This window comes from Psammomys obesus, unplaced genomic scaffold (assembly GCF_907164565.1).
Source record: "Psammomys obesus unplaced genomic scaffold, mPsaObe1.curated_primary_1811, whole genome shotgun sequence".
Taxonomy (NCBI): Eukaryota; Metazoa; Chordata; class Mammalia; order Rodentia; family Muridae; genus Psammomys; species Psammomys obesus.
This window is the reverse complement of record NW_026585895.1, coordinates 46,348,846-46,369,873: the sequence shown is the minus strand read 5'-3', so window position 1 is coordinate 46,369,873 and position 21,028 is coordinate 46,348,846. Positions and strand designations below refer to the sequence as shown.

General features: G+C 52.3%; 1 protein-coding gene across 4 annotated transcripts in view; it reads left to right on the top strand.

Moving 5' to 3' along the window:
• Mapkap1 (MAPK associated protein 1) overlaps positions 1-7,193 on the top strand; it is a 211,840-nt gene extending 204,647 nt beyond the window's left edge. For all 4 annotated transcript variants that reach the window (XM_055600538.1, XM_055600536.1, XM_055600537.1 and 1 more), the window contains 2 exons: positions 2,943-3,040; positions 6,677-7,193. In XM_055600538.1, coding sequence (XP_055456513.1) covers positions 2,943-3,040; positions 6,677-6,802 — 224 coding nt within the window. In that variant the 3' untranslated portion in view covers positions 6,803-7,193. The remainder of the gene's footprint in view (positions 1-2,942; positions 3,041-6,676) is intronic.
• Positions 7,194-21,028: the final 13,835 nt, after the last annotated feature.

Here is a 21,028-nt window from a genome sequence, read left to right as displayed (position 1 = left end):
TAGCCACCCAGCCACTACGGCAGCTGGCTCCTCTCTCCCTGGACTGTGGGGACCCTAGGGAAGCACCCTAAAGTACAGTATGTATATCACTGCTCTGTTTCAGACCTACTAGTTGCCTCATCAGCTGGTAACCATGATCTTGGTCTGCTCTGGCTTCCCTCAGAGCCAGTTTGCCAACACCGTGTACCTTCTTTACCCACCATCCTTTGTCCTCCATAAAACTGCCCATAAGGGCTATTCCCCATACCAGACAACTCACCTCATCTCCATGTCTCCATGGCAGCACCCTGTAGCTAGGACCCTCCTAACATGTCACACTTGATCCTCACTCATTTTCCTGTCCCTTCCCCTAACCTGTCCTCTGGTAGAATCTGGACCAGCAAAGGCCAGAGGCTGGAGTGAGGGACCTCCAGGCAAAACCGATTGGGGGTAAATTATCCCCTTGCCCTGTAGTCCAGCATGCTTAGAAATACGGCTACTGTCCTTGACCTGTGCTTGTACCCCAGGCAGCCTGCTGTGGCTATTCACCAGCCTTAGACCAGTCGCAGATGCAAGCTCAAGTCTGAGGTTGCTCGAGCATACACAGCACTATGGTCAGGATCATCTCTAGAGGCTTTCCTCAGTGGTACGACTCCTCACTGCCAGGGGCAAGCAGGCAAGCAGGCAAGCAGGCAAGCAGGCAAGCCCAGGAGAGTAGACCGTGCATCACTCCCATTTCCCGCAGTTGTGCCCTGGAGCAAGAACTGAGGAAAGCAAGGGACACACATGCTCCAAGAACAGCAAAAGGCAGTGTGGGAATGCAGGGCTTGGTGGTTCTTTGGCCAGCAGTGACTTGTTTTACACCAGCTCCTATGTGGATGAGTCCCAAGCTTCCCCTTAGTGAGCCCATGGTCGAAAAGTCCCATGGTGCTGCAATCCCAAGTATCAAGGCTTCTCTCCCAGACTCTCAGGCCTTGGCATACTGCACATCGCATGTGCTGTGTAGAGTTGACTCTGCCAGGTCTACAGGGCATGTTTAATGGTGTCTCAGCTTCTCAAGAAAACCACAGCAGGTACATCATGAGGGTTTGTCAGTGACAGGTGGAGGCAGGTGGTGTAGATGGTGCCTGAGATCACTTATCCGAGTGGTCAGTGAACCCCGAAGCTTCAGGTCTGCAGGCCTCCCGAAGACCTTCTGGTCCTTTCTAGCCCCAGGCCATGATGTCTGTGTCATGGCCAGGTGTCCACAGTAAGGCCTCCTGGTGGGGGGGGGGGGGGTCTGTTTGTCCTTCACAGCCCTGTGTCCTTCATAGATAACTCTGCTTGGTCACAGCACGGCCAACAAATGTCTCTCATTGTTATTCCACAAGATGACATCACTAAGACTCCAGCATTGAGTGAGGGAGAGTATTGAGAATTCACTTCCCTATCAGAAACAATTTATACATTAATGGAATGATTAGTTTCCAGTCAAGAATTCTAACATTTTAGAGCCACAATTTCAAATCAAGCTTAATTTGTCAAGTGACTAAAAGTGAGGGTTTTTTTTTTTTTTTTTTTTTTTTTTAGAAATTATTAGCTATTTTTTTCAATATAGGATTTATAGTCCCAATTAGTATCTTGTAATGATGTTTCCAGGATAAAATACCAGCAGCTCAACTTTTCTGGCCACAAATGTACACATATATCAGTTTATTTTTGGAGATCTGAAAAATTAGCTACTGTAAATAAAGTTCCCAGAAGATTTCTCCGGGAAGGAGGGGCACTTACAGTAATATGGGTGACATGTTATTAATTAATAACGTGGCCAGCCACTGCTTCAATTAAAAGGACAAGGAACGAACGAGGAGGCCTAATAGGTGCTTGTGGCCTGTTAAAGCTGAGAGGAAGGGCCTTTGGGCTGGGGACGAGGGGCTTCAGGCCTCTGGTGTCATGTGCCCAGTGCTCTTGGTCGAGGCAGGTATGCCTGAACAGGACCTTATCCGAAGGGCACCTTTGGTTGCCATTATTGGAAACCAGCTTCAAGACAGTTGAGGAAAAGGAAGACCTTGGTAGGGCCCTGGGTCCCACAGGTCCCAGGCCAGCCATATGTAGAACAACTAGGGATTTTCTTCTAGGGCTAAGGGTAAGAACCCCAAAAAGCCACTTCTTAGCCTGCCCTTGTGAAGGTCACACATACTGACAGCTCTGTCCATTTAGAATTGGGGACCTGTGTGGCATGTGTGAGCCATCAAGTACAGATAGGATTATAGACACAGCTCCAGGCAGGAAAAACAAGACAGGTCCAACAGCCATGCTCAGTGGTCAGCAAGGGCATCTGTGAGGCGTCAGTGCAGCTTTCCTATGCAGGCCATGGTGAAAGAGCCCATACAGATATGGTGAAGCAGGCAGGAGAGCGTGGGGAGTCGCAAGGCCGGACCAAGCTGCAGTCCAAGGAGTGATGGGATAGGAAGGGGGTAGGATAGAATTTGAATCCAGGTCAGTGGCATTGCAAGTGACATGCTGCTGCTGTCTGCAGAACAGCACTCTCTGCCGTCTGATTCCTTGGCCTTTAGGAGCAAGGCCGCCAGACCAGGCCAGGCCCCAGCAGGAGCCAGCGCTGCGGCAAGGCCGGCTGCTGCTGCTCTGTCCTGTGGCTAGCTTATTTCAATCTTAAGCACAGCTACTTTACTTGTAGCGTGTTAATTTGGAGTGAATCAGCCTTCTGCTCTCAGGATGCCAGTGTTGAAGCAGCACTGTTAGGAAGTCCTCCTGAGGTACGCTCCTCAAGCAATGTGCAGAGAGGACCTGGACTGTGAGTCTTCGTTGTCTGCCTTAGAATCAGCCTGTGATGAGAAACCCAGCCACCCCAGGGAACATTGCCATCCAGCCTCCGTGTGCTCTTGCTCAAGCCTGGATCGGGGAGGACCCTCGGGGCACCGCACCCTCCACAGTGACTCACCAGGACCCTCCCCTCTCTCCAGGTCACGCGGTATTTAAGCTTACGTATCTAAGCAGTCATGACTATAAGCACCTCTACTTTGAGTCCGACGCAGCCACAGTCAGTGAAATCGTGCTCAAGGTGAGTTCAGGGTGGCCTCTGACCCAGGGATGGGAGGGTGGGGTTATACCTGGGCTAGTCTCAGGCCAGGGCCCCAGCAGTCTTGCGACAGTGCCTCAACACCTACCTCAGCCAAAGCAGGATTCTTCAGCTTCCTTCCAGCCCCCAAAGGCCTAGTTCTTCTAGGCTTTTTTTTTTTTTTTTTTTTTTTTTTTTTTTTTTTTTCCCATGCACCATTTTATTTTCCCCAACTGTCAGGAGTCCCTTGAGGCTCAGGAGCCAGCTAAGGAGACAGTGGTTTTAAATCAGTCAAGGTGATTATCCCACTCTGTTTGAAGCCTGCCAACTGGGGCTGGCGTGGTCTGAAGCCAGCACACTCACCGGCACCTTCCCTGTGCTGAGCTAGCTCTCCAGCTACCTCAGCAGTGGCTGCTCTGTCCCTACAGAGCTCTGCCTCGTCAGGGGAGACAGAACAAAACAGAATTGCACCAAGACACTCACATGCCCAGAGATGCTGCTGGTTTTGCTCTGGGAAAAATGGAGAGATTTGCAGTAGCCCAGAAGGGGCCAGGCAGCAAGCTGGGTTGCTGAGAGGCTGCATCCAGGCAAGGAGGCATCTCATGGGTCTTGTTGACTCAGAAGCTCAAGCAGGGCCAGGATTTGGTCACTTCTCTGAAGCACCAGGTGCCAGCCAGGCTACCAATCTCTGTGGCACAACCTCACCAGGACTCCTCCAAACCAATGTTCCTTTCCTAAGGCAAACCCTACAGTTAGAACAAGTAGAAGAAATAGAGCTAAGGAGCAAGAAGGAAGATGCTCCCCTACCCTGGGCTGCATGGCCCTGCGTGTCACCTTATACCTCTGGGCTTCGATTTTCCTACTTGTAAGTGGGCAATCAAGGTAACTGCATTGCCCACCCCCCTGCAAGGGGCTGCTCGGGTGTGAAGTAAAGCAGATGAGATGCACTGGCCCCTCTGGGTCATTCTTGGGAGAAGCAGTCGGGTGGTACTGACAGGAGCTGAGCTGTCCTTAAAAGTTCCCATTTATACATGAACAAAATACCCAGGGGAAAGGTAGCGTGGCCAGGTTGGTGACTCTGATAAGTTGGCAGAACCAGAACCTAATAGTAGCTGTTGAGATTCTGAAGTGCATGCTTCCAATACCCAAGGCTCCCTGGGTATAGGAATACTGTGGTTCAGACACCCCATAGCCACCCAAGAAATATTTCTGGGAGGACGGCTGAGGATCAGACACAGTGACATGGGCATATGAAGAAGTTCATAGGTCACACTGACCAGAGCCCCCCAGGACCAGGATGAGGACAGTGCTCACTCTGTGGGTGCTGACTCCCAGAAAGCCAAGAGTTACTAGGCAGAACATCACAGACAGTCCTGGGAGCTTGTTCCAGGGTTTGCAGAGTGAGTGAAAAACCATTCCAATCCCCCACCTCATCAGGGCCTGGGCTTATTTTTATAGCCAGCATTAAAATATTCAAGACTTGAGAAGGGTTCTAGTAAAATTATAATCCTGTGTTTGACATCAGAATAATTTTCACAACAACAGATTGATGACAGAAACACAGGTTTATGACTTCAGTATGAGACTGGAAGATCAAGTGCAGAGAAATCATTTTACAGGACCAAACATTCCCTCAAAGAAGATGCTTTTCTGATCCCCCCCCCCCCCCACACACCCACACACACAGGCCTGCATCCCCCCCCTGAAATGTCTGTATGCATCTCAGGACGTTTGTAGAAATACGCATCATTGTGCACCTCACAGGATTTCATCCCCAGACCTGACTGACTCACAGCTAATGATGATGGTCCTGACCAAAGGCTGAATTTCATTCCCCCTCTCATTTAGAGGGTGAACACCAGCTTTCCCACCATTCCCTTCATGCCACATCCAGGCCTGTATGAGCTTTGTACCAGAGCTCAGCTACTGAGGCCCCCGCCCAGCCCCAAAATTTGACAGGAAAGTTAAATCAGGGCTCTTTAGGGTCCATCTCAGACTCAAGTAACATGTCAGGAGCTATAAAAATGAAGGTTTAGACCAAATTAAGTGGAGAAATTAAGAGCCAAAGACTAATGTTAGTTTAGGCATCTCAGACCGTCTTTGTATAGGGTGATGAAGCAACCCCTCAGTAGAGGCCGAGTAGCAGCTGCATCTGTGGGTGTCTCATGTTCATGTCTCATTTAACCCTCCCAGCTGCCCTGCAGAGTGTAGATGTCATTGTCCACATTTTATAGATGAGGAGACGGAGGCCCATGCTGCTTAGAGCTGCCCTGTGCCTGTCCCCATACACCGGAGCTCCACAGTGCTCAGTTCTGCCGGCCCGAGATGAATCTCTGAGGAACTGTTGGGCTCTTCACACCGGGTTCTTCTGTGATCGAGTGATGGAGGCTGTGGCTTTATTGACCATGAAAACTCCCTATATTTTTATGCCTTAAGCTGTAAAGTGCATCGAAAGTAAAACCCTCCATAGTGCATAAAATCGGGCACGTTTTAAGCCACAGCATATTAACCAGCTAATGGCAGACCAAAGGGCGTTTTTATCTTTTGATTATTACATTAATCTTGCATTAAAATTATCTATGTGATTATCACAAAGTATTGAAGATAATAAATATAGGAAATAGTTGGCTTGTTAAGGACCATTTTAAAATGCCTTTGTCAAATTAAATGTGCCAAAAATACACTGCAGACACTGAGTCTGCTGAGTGCAAACAGTATAAGCCAGAGATGGTATTTACCCAGCATGAGAATGTCTCCCACCATTCCCACACCTTGTCCATGCTGTCCCAGATCACCCTCAGCAGCCTGCATCCTGATTTATGGCTCTCAGCTGGTTACTTGGCAAGGCTGTGGCCGAGTGAGGCGAGCCTTGTGTACCCGTGTGCCTGCCTATACTTCCCACTGTTGAGAGTTTGGAGGGACATTTTTGGAGCCTCAGTCTGTAGCTACCCTGCTCCAGAGCCTCTTGTCTGCCTTCTCCAACCCAAGACAGCTTTCTAGCCAGGACTTTGGGAGACGTAAAAGTAAAAGAACTATGTTTTCACAAAAAAGCCAGGCAGAAGACAGAGAGCCACGAGAAGCCCTGTCTGAAGGTGAACAGGTGGTCCTGAGAAGACACTCACTCCAAATGAAGCCCACCCTGACTTCAGTGACCTCGGCCCTCTGCAGTCCTCGCAGCCTCCTTTTTCTGCCCTGGCCCTGGCTGGTGGGGTGTAGCAGACATTAGAGGAAGTTCCATTCCAGGCTGCCAGGACTCTGAGGGGAGCTTTGCTCCGACTCTTCACCCATCACGTCGTCATCTTTCAGATGTGGAGGCCAGCGATGTCATGTGATAACCAGGGCTGCAGAGCTGGCTGGACAGAGCTGGGGGTAGGGAACACTCTGGGAGACGGCCCACACCAAAGATCATAGCCTGGAGATCAGTAGCCCCCACTATTCAGTGACTAAGCAGCCGGCACTGGTTTCCTGTCTTCCATGGTGAAACAAGGGCTTCATCCTGGCCCGCCAGGATGCAGGGTCAGAAGCAGCTAGTCCCAGAGCACTAGCCCAAAGCAGGCCTCCCTTCCACCCCATGCTCTGCCCTGGGTGAACAGCCAGTGCTGCCTTGCCAACTGACAGCCATGACTTCTTGCTTTCTAGGTTAACTACATCCTGGAATCTCGAGCAAGCACTGCCCGGGCTGACTATTTTGCTCAAAAACAAAGAAAACTGAACAGACGTACAAGCTTCAGCTTCCAGAAGGAGAAGAAATCAGGGCAGCAGTGACACTGGCCTCCAGTCTGTTGCGACAGCCCAGATTGCCCGCCAGGCCAGGTGGCCCCAGAGCCCACCTGCATCCTGCAGTGCCTGGACTCACAGGCATGGCGCTGCTAGGCTCTACAAGAAGTTTCAGACATCGGGAGTGCCATTCAGTCCAAGGACATTGCCATTGGACTGAAACCTGGCAATGGCTTTAAGTAGCAATGCCCAGGAGCCAGACTATCTCCTGGAGGGGCCATGTGCTGCCCAGCCACCTTCACTGCCAGGCAGTCCCTCCAAGGATGTACATAGCCATGCCAGACATCTCCTTGCAACTTGATCAAATTTCTTAAAGCAAACAAAGAACAAAAGTGTACATTTCTCTTTTTTTCCTTTTAATAAACAGGTGTTCTCTTTATCATGGTTGGTATGATGGACCATTCTTTGGGGCAGAGGATTGATTATATTATCTTTCAAGTCTGTTTCCGTATTGAACAAGCAGATTACAAAGGCTGTGGTTGGAGCTCTCAGAAGCAATGTTAGGGCTTAAACAGTAGTTTTTAACTGTGCCATTTGTTTAAATGAGTGCATTTGCTTTGAGAATAGCATCTTACTAAAGCTAGGAATGAGGACCCCGCACGTGGCGCATGCGTGCCTGCGTGCGTGTCCATCCGAGGCTGTCATTTTCCCCTTCTAAGGCCTTCTCAACCTGTCAGCACCTGTGACCTGAGAGACAGTTGCTGTGGGATAGTGGGACAGTGTCTCCAGGTGGTACTGAGTCCCAGCCAGAGGGGCCTCTTGTTTCCTCTTTGCAAGTGTACGAGGGTCAGCTTGCCTCCCTGGCTCTGAAGCCTGTCTCCGACCCTCTTACCCATGCTGCTGTGAGGGCTGGAAACTGCTGCTGCTGTGCTGGGTCAGAGGGAAGGGGAGCAAGCCCTGGGCAGAAGAGGCAAGGAACCCAGCACCCTGACACCACATCACCTCTGGCTACACCAGATGCCTCTGCAGACCTCACCATGGTCCCTCCTGTGGCAGTGTCCTTTCATACTGTCTTGGGCCAGGGCTGATGTCTCATACGACCTGTGTTTAGAACATTTTTTAAATCATTGTGTCTGAGCATCTCAGAGTCAAGTGTGTTTCTTTGCAAAGGGGTCGTCTGAATGAATGCCTCTCTCATTCTGATCTGTTCAGCCAACAGGAGCACCCTTTTCTAATGTCTTCCATTCCTATCTCCCCCAAAAAGAAATATTATTTGTAGCTTGCTCTGTATTTGAATTTTTAGCAATTTTATATTTAGATATCTTTGGAAATGTAAATGACTAATTTGGTCATTAAATCTTGTCACATTCAATATTAAAATACTAAAATAAAAGTCATAAATACCCTCTTTTGTATATTGCTTTGCATTCCTAAAGCCTCGAGTACACAGTCCTAAGATGGTGACACCACGATGAGTCTTCTGAGAGTGACACGCCAGCAGGTGATATGCCCAGCCATGTTAGTAAAAAAACCACATCTGGTCTTCCCCTTACTCAAGGGACACTGGAATCTTGGGCCCTGCTCTCCACAGTATGTGGCTCTGGGCTGGTTATGTTCTCTGGGGCTTGAGCTAACCTGCTGTTACCGTGCAGATGTGGTGGTAGGTGAGCTGTGACCTTCATTCCTTAGGGCCATTGTGAGCCAGCCTGCTAGTTGTTGCTGTTTGCCATGAAAAAGTTTCCCTGGCCCTCAGAGGGGAGTCTGGGCCAGCCCCATCTCAGGGGTAATCAGTGTCCTCTAGTCCTGGTCTCTGAGCCTCTGCCAACTCCTATGTCTATAGTGCTGACAAGCCCCATGCTGTCCCTATTGGCCAACTTGGTCGCCCTAACAACCTGTCACCTGCTGGCCGCCTTGGGCCAGGAGCCCCTAGCTCAGGGGCGCGGTCAGCCAGCAAATATGCAGCTAAGCTCTGCCATTGTATTCTTCCCAGCTCCGAGCAGGCAGCTGACCCACATTTCTTCATTAAAGGCAAGGGCTGGGAGAGGCCTTTACCGGTCATAACCCTGCCAGCCTCTTTCAGGGACTCCCCATCTCCCCAGATCCAGTGCTGTAGCTCATAGAGGGAGGGGGAACACAACCAATAAAGTAATGTGGCCTCCAGACCAGAATGTGCTCCAGGCCCAGCTGCCTCCTGTTTGCCAGACCTTTGGGTGAATTACTTCCTTGAGCCTCAGTTTCCCCTTCTGTAAAATGGAGATAAAACTAGTTCCTTCCAAGAGTGCTTGTGAGAGTTAGATATGTTTGCTAGTAAGACTGGATCAGGTTACTGGTGGCGGCGCATGCCTTTAATTCCGTCACTCAGGAGGGAGAAGCAGGTGGATCCCTGGGAGTTCAAGACTAGCCTGGTCTACAAAGAGAATTCCAGGCCAGCCAAGGCTACACAGTGAGACCCTGTTTCAAAACAAAAACAAAACAAAATGGAGGTAGAGAGATGTTTCGGTAGTTAAGAGCTTGTTGATTGTTCTTCCACAAGACCTGAGGTTCAGTTCCCAGCACCCACGGGGTAACTCACAATTGTCTGTAATTCCAGTTCCAGGGGATCTTGTGACCTCTTCTGGCCTCCATGGGCACCAGGCACACGTGTAGTGCGCAGACATTCATGTACACAAAACACCATACTCATAAACAGACCCCTTAAATGTCATGCATAGGAGCCATACCATACTGTGGGCATTAACTGCTCTTGGAAATTCTTGAAAATATTTTTATTATGTTGTATTTTTGTTGTTGTTGTGTGGGTGGCAGGCATACACATGTGGAAGTCAGAACAGCTTGCAGGAGGTTTGTTCTCCTTCAGGTGAGTCCTATGAGCAAACCCAGGTCATCAAGCTTGACAGAGAGTGCCTTTACCCACCGAGTCATCTTGCCAACCCTGCCTTAAGGGTCTCTACCAGTGCCCACTGCTGCCTGAATTGCACAGGCTGTATGTAGGCTCACATTTCTATTTCATGAATCTTGGCCATCCTAGGCCAAGATAGGGAAAGGGAGGCCTCTTAGGGTCCTGTCCTGCTTTGCTTTCTGCTGCTGTGATAAACGCTGTGACAGTTCCGTGTCACAGCTCATCATGAACCCCATTGGTAGGAAGCGGCTTATTGGCTTGCTCAGCCTGCTTTCTTACAGCACCCAGAACCACCTGCCCAGGGGTGACGCCACCCACAGCAAGCTGGGCCCACAGCCAATCAAAAACTGCCCACAGGGTTGCCTACTGTCTGATCTGCTGAAGGAGTTCCCCCAGAGAATTTTCTCGTGTGACTGTAGTTTGCAACAAGTTGACAAAAACTAACCAACACATGTGCCCTTCTGTCTCTGCTCACCCACCTGCACCCCACCCACCGATGAGGGCCCGAAGGCAGGGAGTGGGGCCTAAGAGGGCTAATGCATGAATATTTGTTTCCACCAAACTCCTCTGTGAGACGCAAAGCCCAGCCAGGAAGTGTTGCTACCCATGCCAGCAGCAGCGTTCTCTGTGCAATGGGACTGTTTCAAGTGCTTACAGCCTGCTTCTTGTGCGGTTAAACTCATCTGACGAAGGAAAGCTCCCATCTCGGTGGCTGCTGCTCACCTCCTGATTCGATAAACACATGCTGAGGTCTGGAATGAAAAGTTAATGCTGCCCATTTATTCATTTTTCTGACAAGTCACAATAGATTTTTAACTGCCAATGAGTAACCTCCCCGAGGTGCGGTGGCCGTGAGTGGTCATTTCCGCCCAACACCCCTTGCCAGCCAGCGTTCCTGGAACCAGACCAGCTGCGCCCTCTTCTGCACCCTCACGGCAGCTGCCCACCCAGCCTCATCGAGGTGACCAGGAGATGGTGATGGCCTCTAGCATGGCGGCACTACTCTGTAACCAGGGATCGAGATGCCTAATTTACTGTCTCAGCTGCTGTCAGACGGAGGCAATGAGAGGCTGTCTTGGCAGTGGGGTTCAGCCTAACCGAGGGAAAGAAAAGGCTAAGCTTGGGGCCCTGCTCCAGCCCCAGGGAGCCAGCCAAGGAATCCAAAGAAAATTAACTTCTACCCCCCTATGCTGTGTGAGCCCAGAACCATGCCTCGGCCTCTCTGAACCCCTGGCCTGCACAAACGCAACCCAGTCCCACTGTCTGTGAAATGAATAAAATGATGTACACTGGCCTACCCCCTCACCAGCAGGGCCTCTCAGTGCCCTGTCTGCACTCTACCTCCAAGAGCCCCAGCAGTCAGCCCTGCTTTTCCCTCTCCTGCCACCTCAGCCCCAGGCAGGGCTCACATCTTCACACATTAACTGCTGGGATCAGGGAGAAATACTGGAAAGCTAATTCTTTTTAAACGGATCAAATCTGTCTGCGTTACAGCCCCCAGCTTCCTGAAAGCTAAAAGTATTTTAATGTCATATTTCCATGCAAATTTTAGTTTAGAATTTAATACCCTTTTTAACATACATTAAATTTTTAGCATTCCTCAAGCCCTTGACTGTTGTTAAGAACTTAACTGATGTGTGTTGGGGAAAAAAAAAAAAAAAAAAAAAAACAGCTGGAGGAAGCTGTAAACTGAGAAAATTCTAGAAGCAAGGTTACCACAAATCTTCCCGGTCCCCTCATTTGGGGCGTCATTCCCCTGCCTAGCCCCTAGCATGCTGGGAGGTGTTGAAGACTACAGTCCTCAGGAGCTTATCAGCTGTGATTGGTGGCTTCCCTGGGGCATGGAGGGGCCCCACAGAAGGCACTTTGAGGACAAGAGGACAACGCTGTCAGTCACAGAGTTGCTCTACCATTTGCCTGCATGGGGCCCTTGTCATGCTTGACTGTGCCTGTCACCCTGCCTAAGGGTCATGCACAATGCAGGAAAGGAGAAGATGGGGGTGGGGCGTGCTGCACAGAGCGAGGCAGCTAGCTGCCTTGTTCTGAGCCTAGAGTGGTGGAGAGCTGGGGCCACGGGAGCCATAGACAGGTCCAGATCCCATCGACTCTGCAGCCTGGCTCCTGAGAGCCCTGACGGCAGCCTGGCAGGGCACACCCCCTGAGAGCAGGAAGCAGCCAAGTGCCCAGCTGGCTCCCTGGGACCTCCAGCATCTGAACAAGGTTGTGGGTGGCACAGCCAGGCGCAAGGATCATATGAGCCGTATCCACCACAGGGCAGAGCTGCAGAGGCCTCCGAAGCCCCAGCCAGCATCTTTGTTATGACTTCTCCACACTCCAGCAGCCCCAGATCTTACCAGGCCTTGACCATCAGCCATCAGGGACCCAGAGGAATCTGCAAAGCCTGTGATTAGTCCATGAGTTTTGGCTCTTGATATAGCTCAGCAGCAGCAGCCAGGCAAGGCCATAGTCATAGCAAGAAGGCAATGTGGGACTTTTTTTGTTTTTGTTTTTGTTTTGAAGACGGGGTGTCTCTGTGTAGACTTGGCTGTCTTCAAACTTACTCTGTAGACCAGGCTGGCCTTGAACTCAGAGATCCACCTGCCTCTGCCTCCTGAGTACTGGGATTACAGGTGTGCGACACCATACCCAGTGCCAGGTGGGAACTCTTGAACCCTGGACTCACAAACACCTGGTCTGGGCCTCCCTGGGGTACACTATGGCTGGGCTGCACTGAGTTAACACACCAGAGCCCCTGGCTGAACTGCTCTGAGGACCCATCTGTGTAGAACAGGGCGGAAGTCATGGAACTTCTGTCCTGGAGCATGGACTGCCGGGCATAATCAAAGACTTCATTGCAAAGGCTTCCTTGGCCCTCTGTTCAAGCTGTCACCAATCAAAACAAGGGTGAGTATGAGGCTGAGATGTGCTAGAGTACCTGCCCACCATGAAGCCCTGGGTTCAGTTCTAGCGCTCCGTTAACCGGTTCCGGTAGGACACACATGTCATCCCAGCGCTCAGAGAGCCCAGAGTGTAAGGTCAGCCTCAGCACACAGAGAATTCAAGCCAGTAAGGTCCCGTGTGGAGAGGAAGTGAGACAGCACAGACAGCTTGAGTTCCATTCACTCCCGGGCAGATACGGAATCTACAGAGCTAACTCAGTTTGGGCTCCATCTATCTGACACACTGGGCAGCTCGGGCACCAGGCTTCAGGCCTCAAGCCTAGGACACTCTTCCTGACTCGTGCCTGGAGGGCAGGGGCCACTGACAAAGGGTGAGTGTCTCCACCCAGGAGGAGCGTCTTCACTCGAATGTCTCCTGTGCCTTCCTGTTCCTCTCCCATGAGGGTGCTGGAGATGGGAGTGACGTCATTCAGATCCTGTTCTCGGGAACCATATCCCCAGGGCTCCCATTCTCCAGTGGGCAGTGGCTCTGTGTCTGTGACTGGCAGCTGCTGGGCCTGGAGCTGGACAGCTCTCCTCCTCATCTGTCCATGCACAGTAGGGGCTGCCGATGCTTTGTGTAACCACCAAAGAACGGCAGGCTCCCAGGAGAGGAGCCCCAGGGGTTTCTGAGGGAAATACTTGGTGAATATCCCACATCCCCGGGCTCTGAACTCGTGTTGCAGGGGCCACTGGGATCAAAGATCAGTGAGCGCAGAGGCAGGTGGATCTCTGAGTTCAAGGCCAGCCTGGTCTACAGAGCGAGTTCCAGGACAGCCAGGGAGAGCTACACAGAGAAACCCTGTCTCGAAAAACAGAAGCAAACAAAAAGTGAGCAGGGACTTCAGGTACTACAGAAAGGACTTTTTTCTGTTGCCTCAAAACTGTTAGTTTCTTTCATGTCTAAAAGGAAGGTCTGTGCTCTGCCTGGGCTGCTGTGAGGAACCTTTGGCAACAGGACCTGGTAAACTTCCCCTGGTGGCCATACCAGCTACACACCATAGCCAGGTTCTGGCTCAGCCACGTCTCCCTCCATGCCACTGTCCATGCCTGCGCCTCATTCCCGGCCCCAGGCCAAGGTGTCCTCCTCATTGGACACGGCCACTGAATATTCCCGGCAGTCCGGTGCCCTCCCAGGCCAGCACAGGTCACATGCTCCTCCCGGGCCAATCTTTGGTTTGAGGATGTGCAACCATGATTGGCAGCCCTTCCAGGACAGGAGCAGGGAACCAGGGGCCAGGAAGTGGATAGGCCTCCCGTCAGTCTCTACATGCTGCCTGCATAGTACGTGCTTCTTGTTAGACCAATTCCAGCTCTAAGACCAGTGGCTGCTGCATGGGTCCGCAGTGGCAAGACCTAGAGGGGAAGGGTTTTTCCCAGCAAGGGAGAGACTCCTGGAAATCTGCCCCTGGTTCTCACTTCAGTCAGGCAACCTGGGGAAGCAGAAGAGCTTCCACAGGCATGCGAGTGTGTCTGCATGTGTGTGCGTGTGTGTGTGTGTGTGTGTGTGTGTGCACGTGGTGTGTTTGTCCTGAAGCCCTGGGCGGGCTGGCCAGCCAGGCACCCCCAGCACACCTGCACCGGGCCCCGGGCTGCCCACCTGCTCTCAGAGGACATGGCCTAGCCTCTGAGCAGCCCCTCCTCTCAGCCAAGCAGCTGGCCACCATTTTGGCACACATTGCTCTGTCACATCTGATTTGCAAAGTCATGTCTGCCAAGCCCACAGGAGCGTCCAGCTGGGCTCTTTTAGGTCAGGGACTGTTTTCATCTCTGGCTTTTAGGAGCGATGCAGAGCGAGCAACCGCTGCCTCTGTCAGCTGACCACGCTCAGCCCTCAGCCTTAGCCCTTCACAGTGATGGGAAGCTTGGGACTGAAGAGTCCCTCTGCCTTCCCAAGGCACACAGGGACGGAGAGTGGACCCAGCCACCTCAGTCTCCTGGCACCTGTCCAGAACGACGCAAGGTTTCTACAAGGTGATTCTGACCTCCCAGGAGGAGTCCTTGGAGCCAAAGCGGCTAGTGGAGCACCAGATCTGAAGTGCTGTCAGGTGCCATGGGAGTCCAGCTGAGCTAGTGCGTAAGGGCCAAGCCACACTGTTCCTCTGAGGTGAGTCGCTGTCAATTCTCTACCAAGGACACCATAGCTGCCAGACCAGAGGCCACCCAGATGCCCAAGCCCACCATTCAACACTCCTGGACCGTTGTTCTGCCGGGGAGCCCTGCCTCCCAGAGAAGGCCCTGAGCGCACACCACATCCACAGCCCCGGCTGGGGTTGCGCGCGGGCAGATGTCCACAGGAAGTCTGTGCAGGGAAAGTGGACAGCCGCTCCGCCCCTTGCACCCACACTCCTGTGGAAGTATCCTGTGGCCTGTAGTCTGCCAGCCCCCTGAGTTCAGGGGCAAGCACAGGCTTATGGGTAAACAGCCTGGTTAAAGGTGCCAGGGAGACCCTATGGCTACGTGGGTTTGCCAAACACTACCGTGTATGTGACTGTACCCAGCTGCCCTCCTGCGGGGTTCCCAGAGCCTGTCATGAGCCATCAAGCCCTGTGCTTCAAGTAAGGTGACAGAGAAACCTAATGAGTGGCTGTCTAGAAAGCGAAGGTCGCAGCTGAGCCTGGGGTGACCAGCCCTCCAGGACAGCAGTCAGCCTGTAACAGGTGCCAATAACTATTTATAGACTAAATTTTGGCCTTCTGTGTCCCAGCCTGGAACACAGTGGAGGAAAGAAAGCTGGATCCAGAGCTGTGAGAATGAGGCCAGCCACAGCCTAGACCCGTTCCCCAGTTTCAAGGTCTCTTTGTGGGGACAGAAGCCTTAATACTTATCAGCCGAGGAAACAGCAACCAGGTGAGCCAAGATGGATGGCTGCCTTTCAGCCACCATGTCAGCCCCCAAAGAAAGGGCTGGAACTGGGAGGCAAGGACCCTACTACAACCAGATCCAAAACAAAATTTAATTGTTAAATTGCACCCTGGCTCCAAATGGAGTAAGCCAAACCCCAGGTGAGCCTCAACTCTCCAAAGAATAAGATGGAGGTTGTCAGCTGTCCCTCGCCCCTGAGGATGCTGGGTAATTGCTTCTCCCCTTTGTCTTTTTGTTCTGCTCTCAGCTCAACCACCAAGATCAGCCACAAAATCGGTTAAAGCTTCCAAAGTGTGTCTTTGTCCAGAAATCTCTTATAAAAGACGAAAGATTTACAAGATCTGAGAGTAAAGCAGGATAATTGTTTTTGGAATGACCCCAATATTTTCACCCCGGCGACCCCAGCTGCGCATCTTGCCCCCATATTTATGATTCCTGGTGCTCTGCGCACTGCTGGGTGACCTTTCTGAGCCCCCCTCTGAGAAGCCCCAATCCCTTATCGGGCCTGTAACTCACCCTGACGTTATCTCTCGGGAGGGTTTTATGCACTTTAATTTAACTCCCCATCATTGTTTCCCAGACTTCAAGGTTTTCTCTTTGGAACTGCCCTTCCTGGGACAAGCATAATGTGTTTGCCATCAAACCCAATAAATATGTTTGCACGGGAGATGGGAACCATTTGGGGAGAGGCGCTCTGCTTGGGAAGCAGCGTAAGCTCTTGCCCCGATGTGCTCTAGGGCAGGTGAGCTCTTGTGCCCTTGATCCTCTGTGCTTGGGGGATGGGGGTGAGGGGACAGCAGGTAGCAGGGAGGCACCGGACAAAACCTCAGATGCCCAGATGAGCAGCAGTTCCTTTCTTTCTGTGGTTCTTTGCTCTTGTTTGTTTTAGGTTTGTAGTGTGGTCGCCATTGTTGAGACACTGGAGAGAGTCACTTTGTAGCTCACTTGCCTGGATCCCAAGCTGGCCTCGAACTCACCACCTCCCGCCCCCACCCCTGGAGTGCTGCAGGAACAGACTTGCAGCAATGCCGAGGGCAGGCGTACTTACCCAAGGTGCACAGAGAAAGAACTAGCGACAGAGGGCATGGGTGTAGCCTGCTCACCCAGCACACAGACCTGAGTTGGCAGGCCAGCCTGGGCTGCAACACCAGAACCCTCTCACTGGGCTTTCCGTGTTTGCCTTTGAGCTCCTCAGAGTCTCATCAACCCGACTACACATGTTTGTCTCTCTGAATTCCCTTCCAACACAGTAGGAATCCAGCTGCAAGTCCAGTTTGGGTTCCTCTCAGGAGCAGCTGTGGAAGGGCCCTCCTGCAGAGAGAGGTCTAGGCTAGTGTCCCCCAAAGAGCCTGTCAATCACCGTGGGTAGCTCCAGTAGGAACAAATTAAACTTCCTGCCAGTGCCTCCCCTTAACACTCTGGGCCTCAGTTTCCTCACTTGCAAGATACCGGAAGGAAAATGAGCTTCAAAGTAAGTTAACCGGATGTAGGGGCTGGCGAGGTGGCTGGAGGTTATGGGTAGGTTTTGTTCTCGCATAGGATCGGAGTTCAGTTCCCAGCACCCACATCAGTGGTCCACATGTGCCTGAGAGGAGGTCTGGTGCCTCTGGCCTCCATGGACACCTGCGCGTGTGCACATAACCACAAACAGGCATACACATATGTAAAATTAACTGAGATGTGGCCCTACCAGGCATTCCTATTTCCTGTCCTGTGCACAGGGCTGCTACTGGAATTAGGGATGAGATCTCTGTCCAGTTGTAGGGCCCGTCCACAGGGTATTTAGCTCACCTATGCTGTCCACTCCCCACTCACCCCCAGCTCCTTCTCCTGGGACAGCCACAGCTGTTCCCACCCCAACCCTGATCAAATGGCCCAGAGCAGAACCCCCGTTGGTTGAGGCCTAGAGCAGAACTGAACCATGTTCTGGGGAACGCACAGTGCGAGGGCACTGAGCCACTGGTGGTCCTTGACAAAGATACTCTAGCCGAGACTAGGAAAGAGAATAGAAATGGCGAGAGCCCCAGGAGGCTCGTTGCACTGTGGACGAGGCCCAGGGAGGCTTCCAGCCCTGTCTGCAGGTGCCAGGGGCCGGGTAATGACCGTGTCAGAGAGGCTGGTGCAGCCACTTGGACACACTGGGACCCCACGGAGCCTCGGAGTTGGTGAGGAGGGATGCCCAGAGCGGAGGCCTGCTGTCGCTGTGTTCTCTGTGATCGGCAGGCACTGATGGCTCCTACCTTTGATCCCAGCACTCAGGAGGCAGAGGCAGGCAGAGCTCTGTGAGTTACAGGCCAGCCTACTCTACAGAGGACAGCCAAGGCTGCACAAAGAGACCCTGGCTGGAAAACGAAAACAAAAGCCTCAGTCAGCTTCCAATACTTCTAACTTCTACCAGCTTCCACACCTTGATCCACGTGAGATAGAATGAAACGTTGAGAAGAAAGGAGCCCACATCAGAGATGGTCCCTGATCAGGGCATGCTAGTCCCGAGACAAAGTGGTGGTGACAGGAAGCCAGCCTGTCCATCTGTCTGCCTGCCTGCCTGCCTTCCTGGTCACCTCTTGCTCTCAGAGTCTGGCACAAAGGAGACTTATACAAATAACTTGTTGGCCGCATGCGTGGATGAGTGAAGGAAGGAAGTGGATGAATGCTGCTTCAGGCAGCTCCCCTGTGGCAAAAAGGCACTATTCCTCCCTAGAAGAGGCCTGGGCTCTCCGCTAGAGGCAGAGGTGACCACTGCCCACCCCTTCCCTGGAGCCCAGGTACCAAGAATCTGCTTGTAATGATCTAGCCATGCCCCTGCCGTAGAGCCCGGCAAGGCCTCAGCCCTGAGAGGCCTCGGAGCTTCCACTAAAGGTCTCCAGGTACCATAAAAGATTATCAGCTAAATAAAATGAGAAGTGACTAGGGCCACCACGGCTTGTTGGATGGAAACTGAGTGAGCCAAGTGTCCCACTCTGCAAGATTTATTCCCGGTGGTGGCTTCCGGCTCAGGCCCAGCTGCAGAGACTAGACCTGCTCTCTCTCCCTCTGTTTGGGGGAGGGTTAGTCACAATTTTATTTAATCTTCAATGGGCTGGAACAGCAAAGATGGTGTGAACGCACATTAATTCTGAAACAAATTATTAAGGCTTGATCTGGGATTCCGGGAAAACTGCCCTCCACCCCACCCCCCTCAGCCACCTCCCCTCATTCAGACCATCCATTCCCTCAGGAAAGCCTATCACCAGTCCAAACGGTTCCCTCTGGGCTGAAGAGAAAGGCCTGATCAAGCCCAGGGCAGTGGAGCCTTGGGCCTGGTGACCATCTGCCATCCTGGGCCTTGCCCCCTGCTCGTGACCTCCATTTCTATTTCCTCCTTGCCCATGCTTATATACAGGATATCTGGGGTCAAGAGCTGCTTCTCCCCAATCTCAGCCTCCACCTGGTTTCTCCCCAGGGTCTCCGGTCTATGTTGGGCTTCCCAGGACATCAAGGTCCTACCACCCTAGGCTGGCTCAGATACAGCTACTCCCCAGGGACCATAGGAACCCTGCCTCCTAGACTTGGGGTAAACCTCAAGGACCCCCTGGGCTGGGGCTCTGTACACTTATCCCTTGAAGGTTTCACTCGCTGGTTTCCCCTTCTCTTCTATTTGTCCCCCTTGGAACTGTGACCCCAGAGCCTGCCTTCCTGTGACCCCAAAACCCCACCTTTCCCACTTGAGAAACTGACATCCATGTGTCTGTGGGCCTCTGCTCCCCGACTCCCAGTAGATACCAAGTCCTGTTATCTCTCATCCTTTTTCTTTTTTTTTCTTTCTTTTTTTTTTTTTTTTTTAAGACAGGGCTTCTCTGTGTAGCCTTGGTTTTCCTGCACTTGCTTTGTAGACCAGGCTGGCCTCGAACTCAGAGATCCACCTGCCTCTGCCTTCCTGAGTGCTGGGATTACAGGCATGAGCCACCACGCCCGGTTTCTCTCATCCTTGAAACCAAATAAATAGTACACACTTACTTAGGGGCTGGTGAGATTGCTCGGTGGGTGAGAGCACCTGCTGTGCAAGAATTCAGGCCCGAGTTCAAATCCTCAGCACCCATGTAGAAGATAAGCATGGCTACACACGCGCCTGTATCTGCAAAGCCTCGAGGGATGGAGACAGGAAGTTCACCCGGGCTTGCTGTCTGTCTGTCTAACTTCAGGTTCAGTGAGCGACCCTGCCTCAATAAAGTGAAGAGTGACAGAGCAGCACACTTGATGTCCTCCTCCGGCCTCCATAGGCGCACGTGTGCGCACACACACCACCTGCACAGAATGCACGTACAGTAATCCTAATAATACATACTTCGTGTCCAGCCCCAGGAGACAAGGCGCTGTAGGAAGAGAGAACACAGTTTATACTGCTCAGTGTAGGCTGGGACAAACAGCGGGTGCTTAAGAAATGATTACTAGGGGGCTGGAGAGTTGGCTTAGTGGTTCAGAGCACTTGTTCTTGCAAAGGACCCAGGTTCTATTCCCAGTACCCACATGGACACTCACCACTTCCTCAGGCACTAGGCATGCATGTGGTGCAGACATATGTGCAGGCAAAACCCTCATATTATTAAAATGAATCTTCAAAAAAATAAATGATTACTGATGAAGGAAGGGAAACATGGGTCCCCAACGCCTCCCATCCCTCAAGCCCATGTTTCCCAGCTCTGGGCCCAGCCATGCTGGTGGTTGGAGCTGCTTCCAAGGAGCTCAGCTTGAAAGACCCAGCGAATAGAGCTAGCACCCCTTACACCCCACCCCAACATTCCAGGAAGGAGCTGTTTCACAGCCGCCAGCAAAGGTCCAGCCAGCAGGACCAACACCAGGCTCCTGGCAACCGGGGTACCATTCACCCCCTCTCCTAATCACGAGAATCTTGTCAACTGGACAGCAAAGGCCAGAAACTTGGCTAGCAGTACCCCTCTTCGGTTCCTGCCTGACCGATCTTTCCTGCCAGTGAACCGGCCCCTCCTTGCCCAGGCCAGCAGCCCAGGCCAGATCTTGGACCCACTGTTTCACTGTCACCTATAGCAGGAGTGACCAGGGCCGCAGCTGGGTCCCCCTCTCAGAGCAGGAGATCAGGGCCGTGAGTCCTCTGTCTTCCCCGATCTGGGTCAGAATTCGGGGGTGTGGCTGCAGACACAGCAGCCCACTCGCTGTGATGACAGCAAGTTCACAGAAAGCCCAGTGCACCCAGGACTTGGTGCGATCTGTGGGGTAATGGCTGGGGGCTCCTGAGGGGAGAACTAAAGGCTGAATAGGTCCTGGAAATGGTGAGGACCGCGAGGTGTCTGCTCCCACAGTCTGGCCCTTTCTAGGCGCTAGACCCAGCAAAGGGTGGAGACCCCCATTGTCTCTGTGTGATATTCAGGGGCTTCCTAGAAAGGCAAGAAACCTTGTACAGAATCCAGCTCGTGCTCCTAGCCACTCTGCCCCTGCCAGGGTGGGTCAGGGCTCCCAGAGTAAGCTTGTTGAACCAGTGAGGGGCTAACGGCCGCTGGGAAGCATACTGCGAGCCGTTGGGATCTGAACACCGCTGGCTGCCGGGGACCTTAGAGC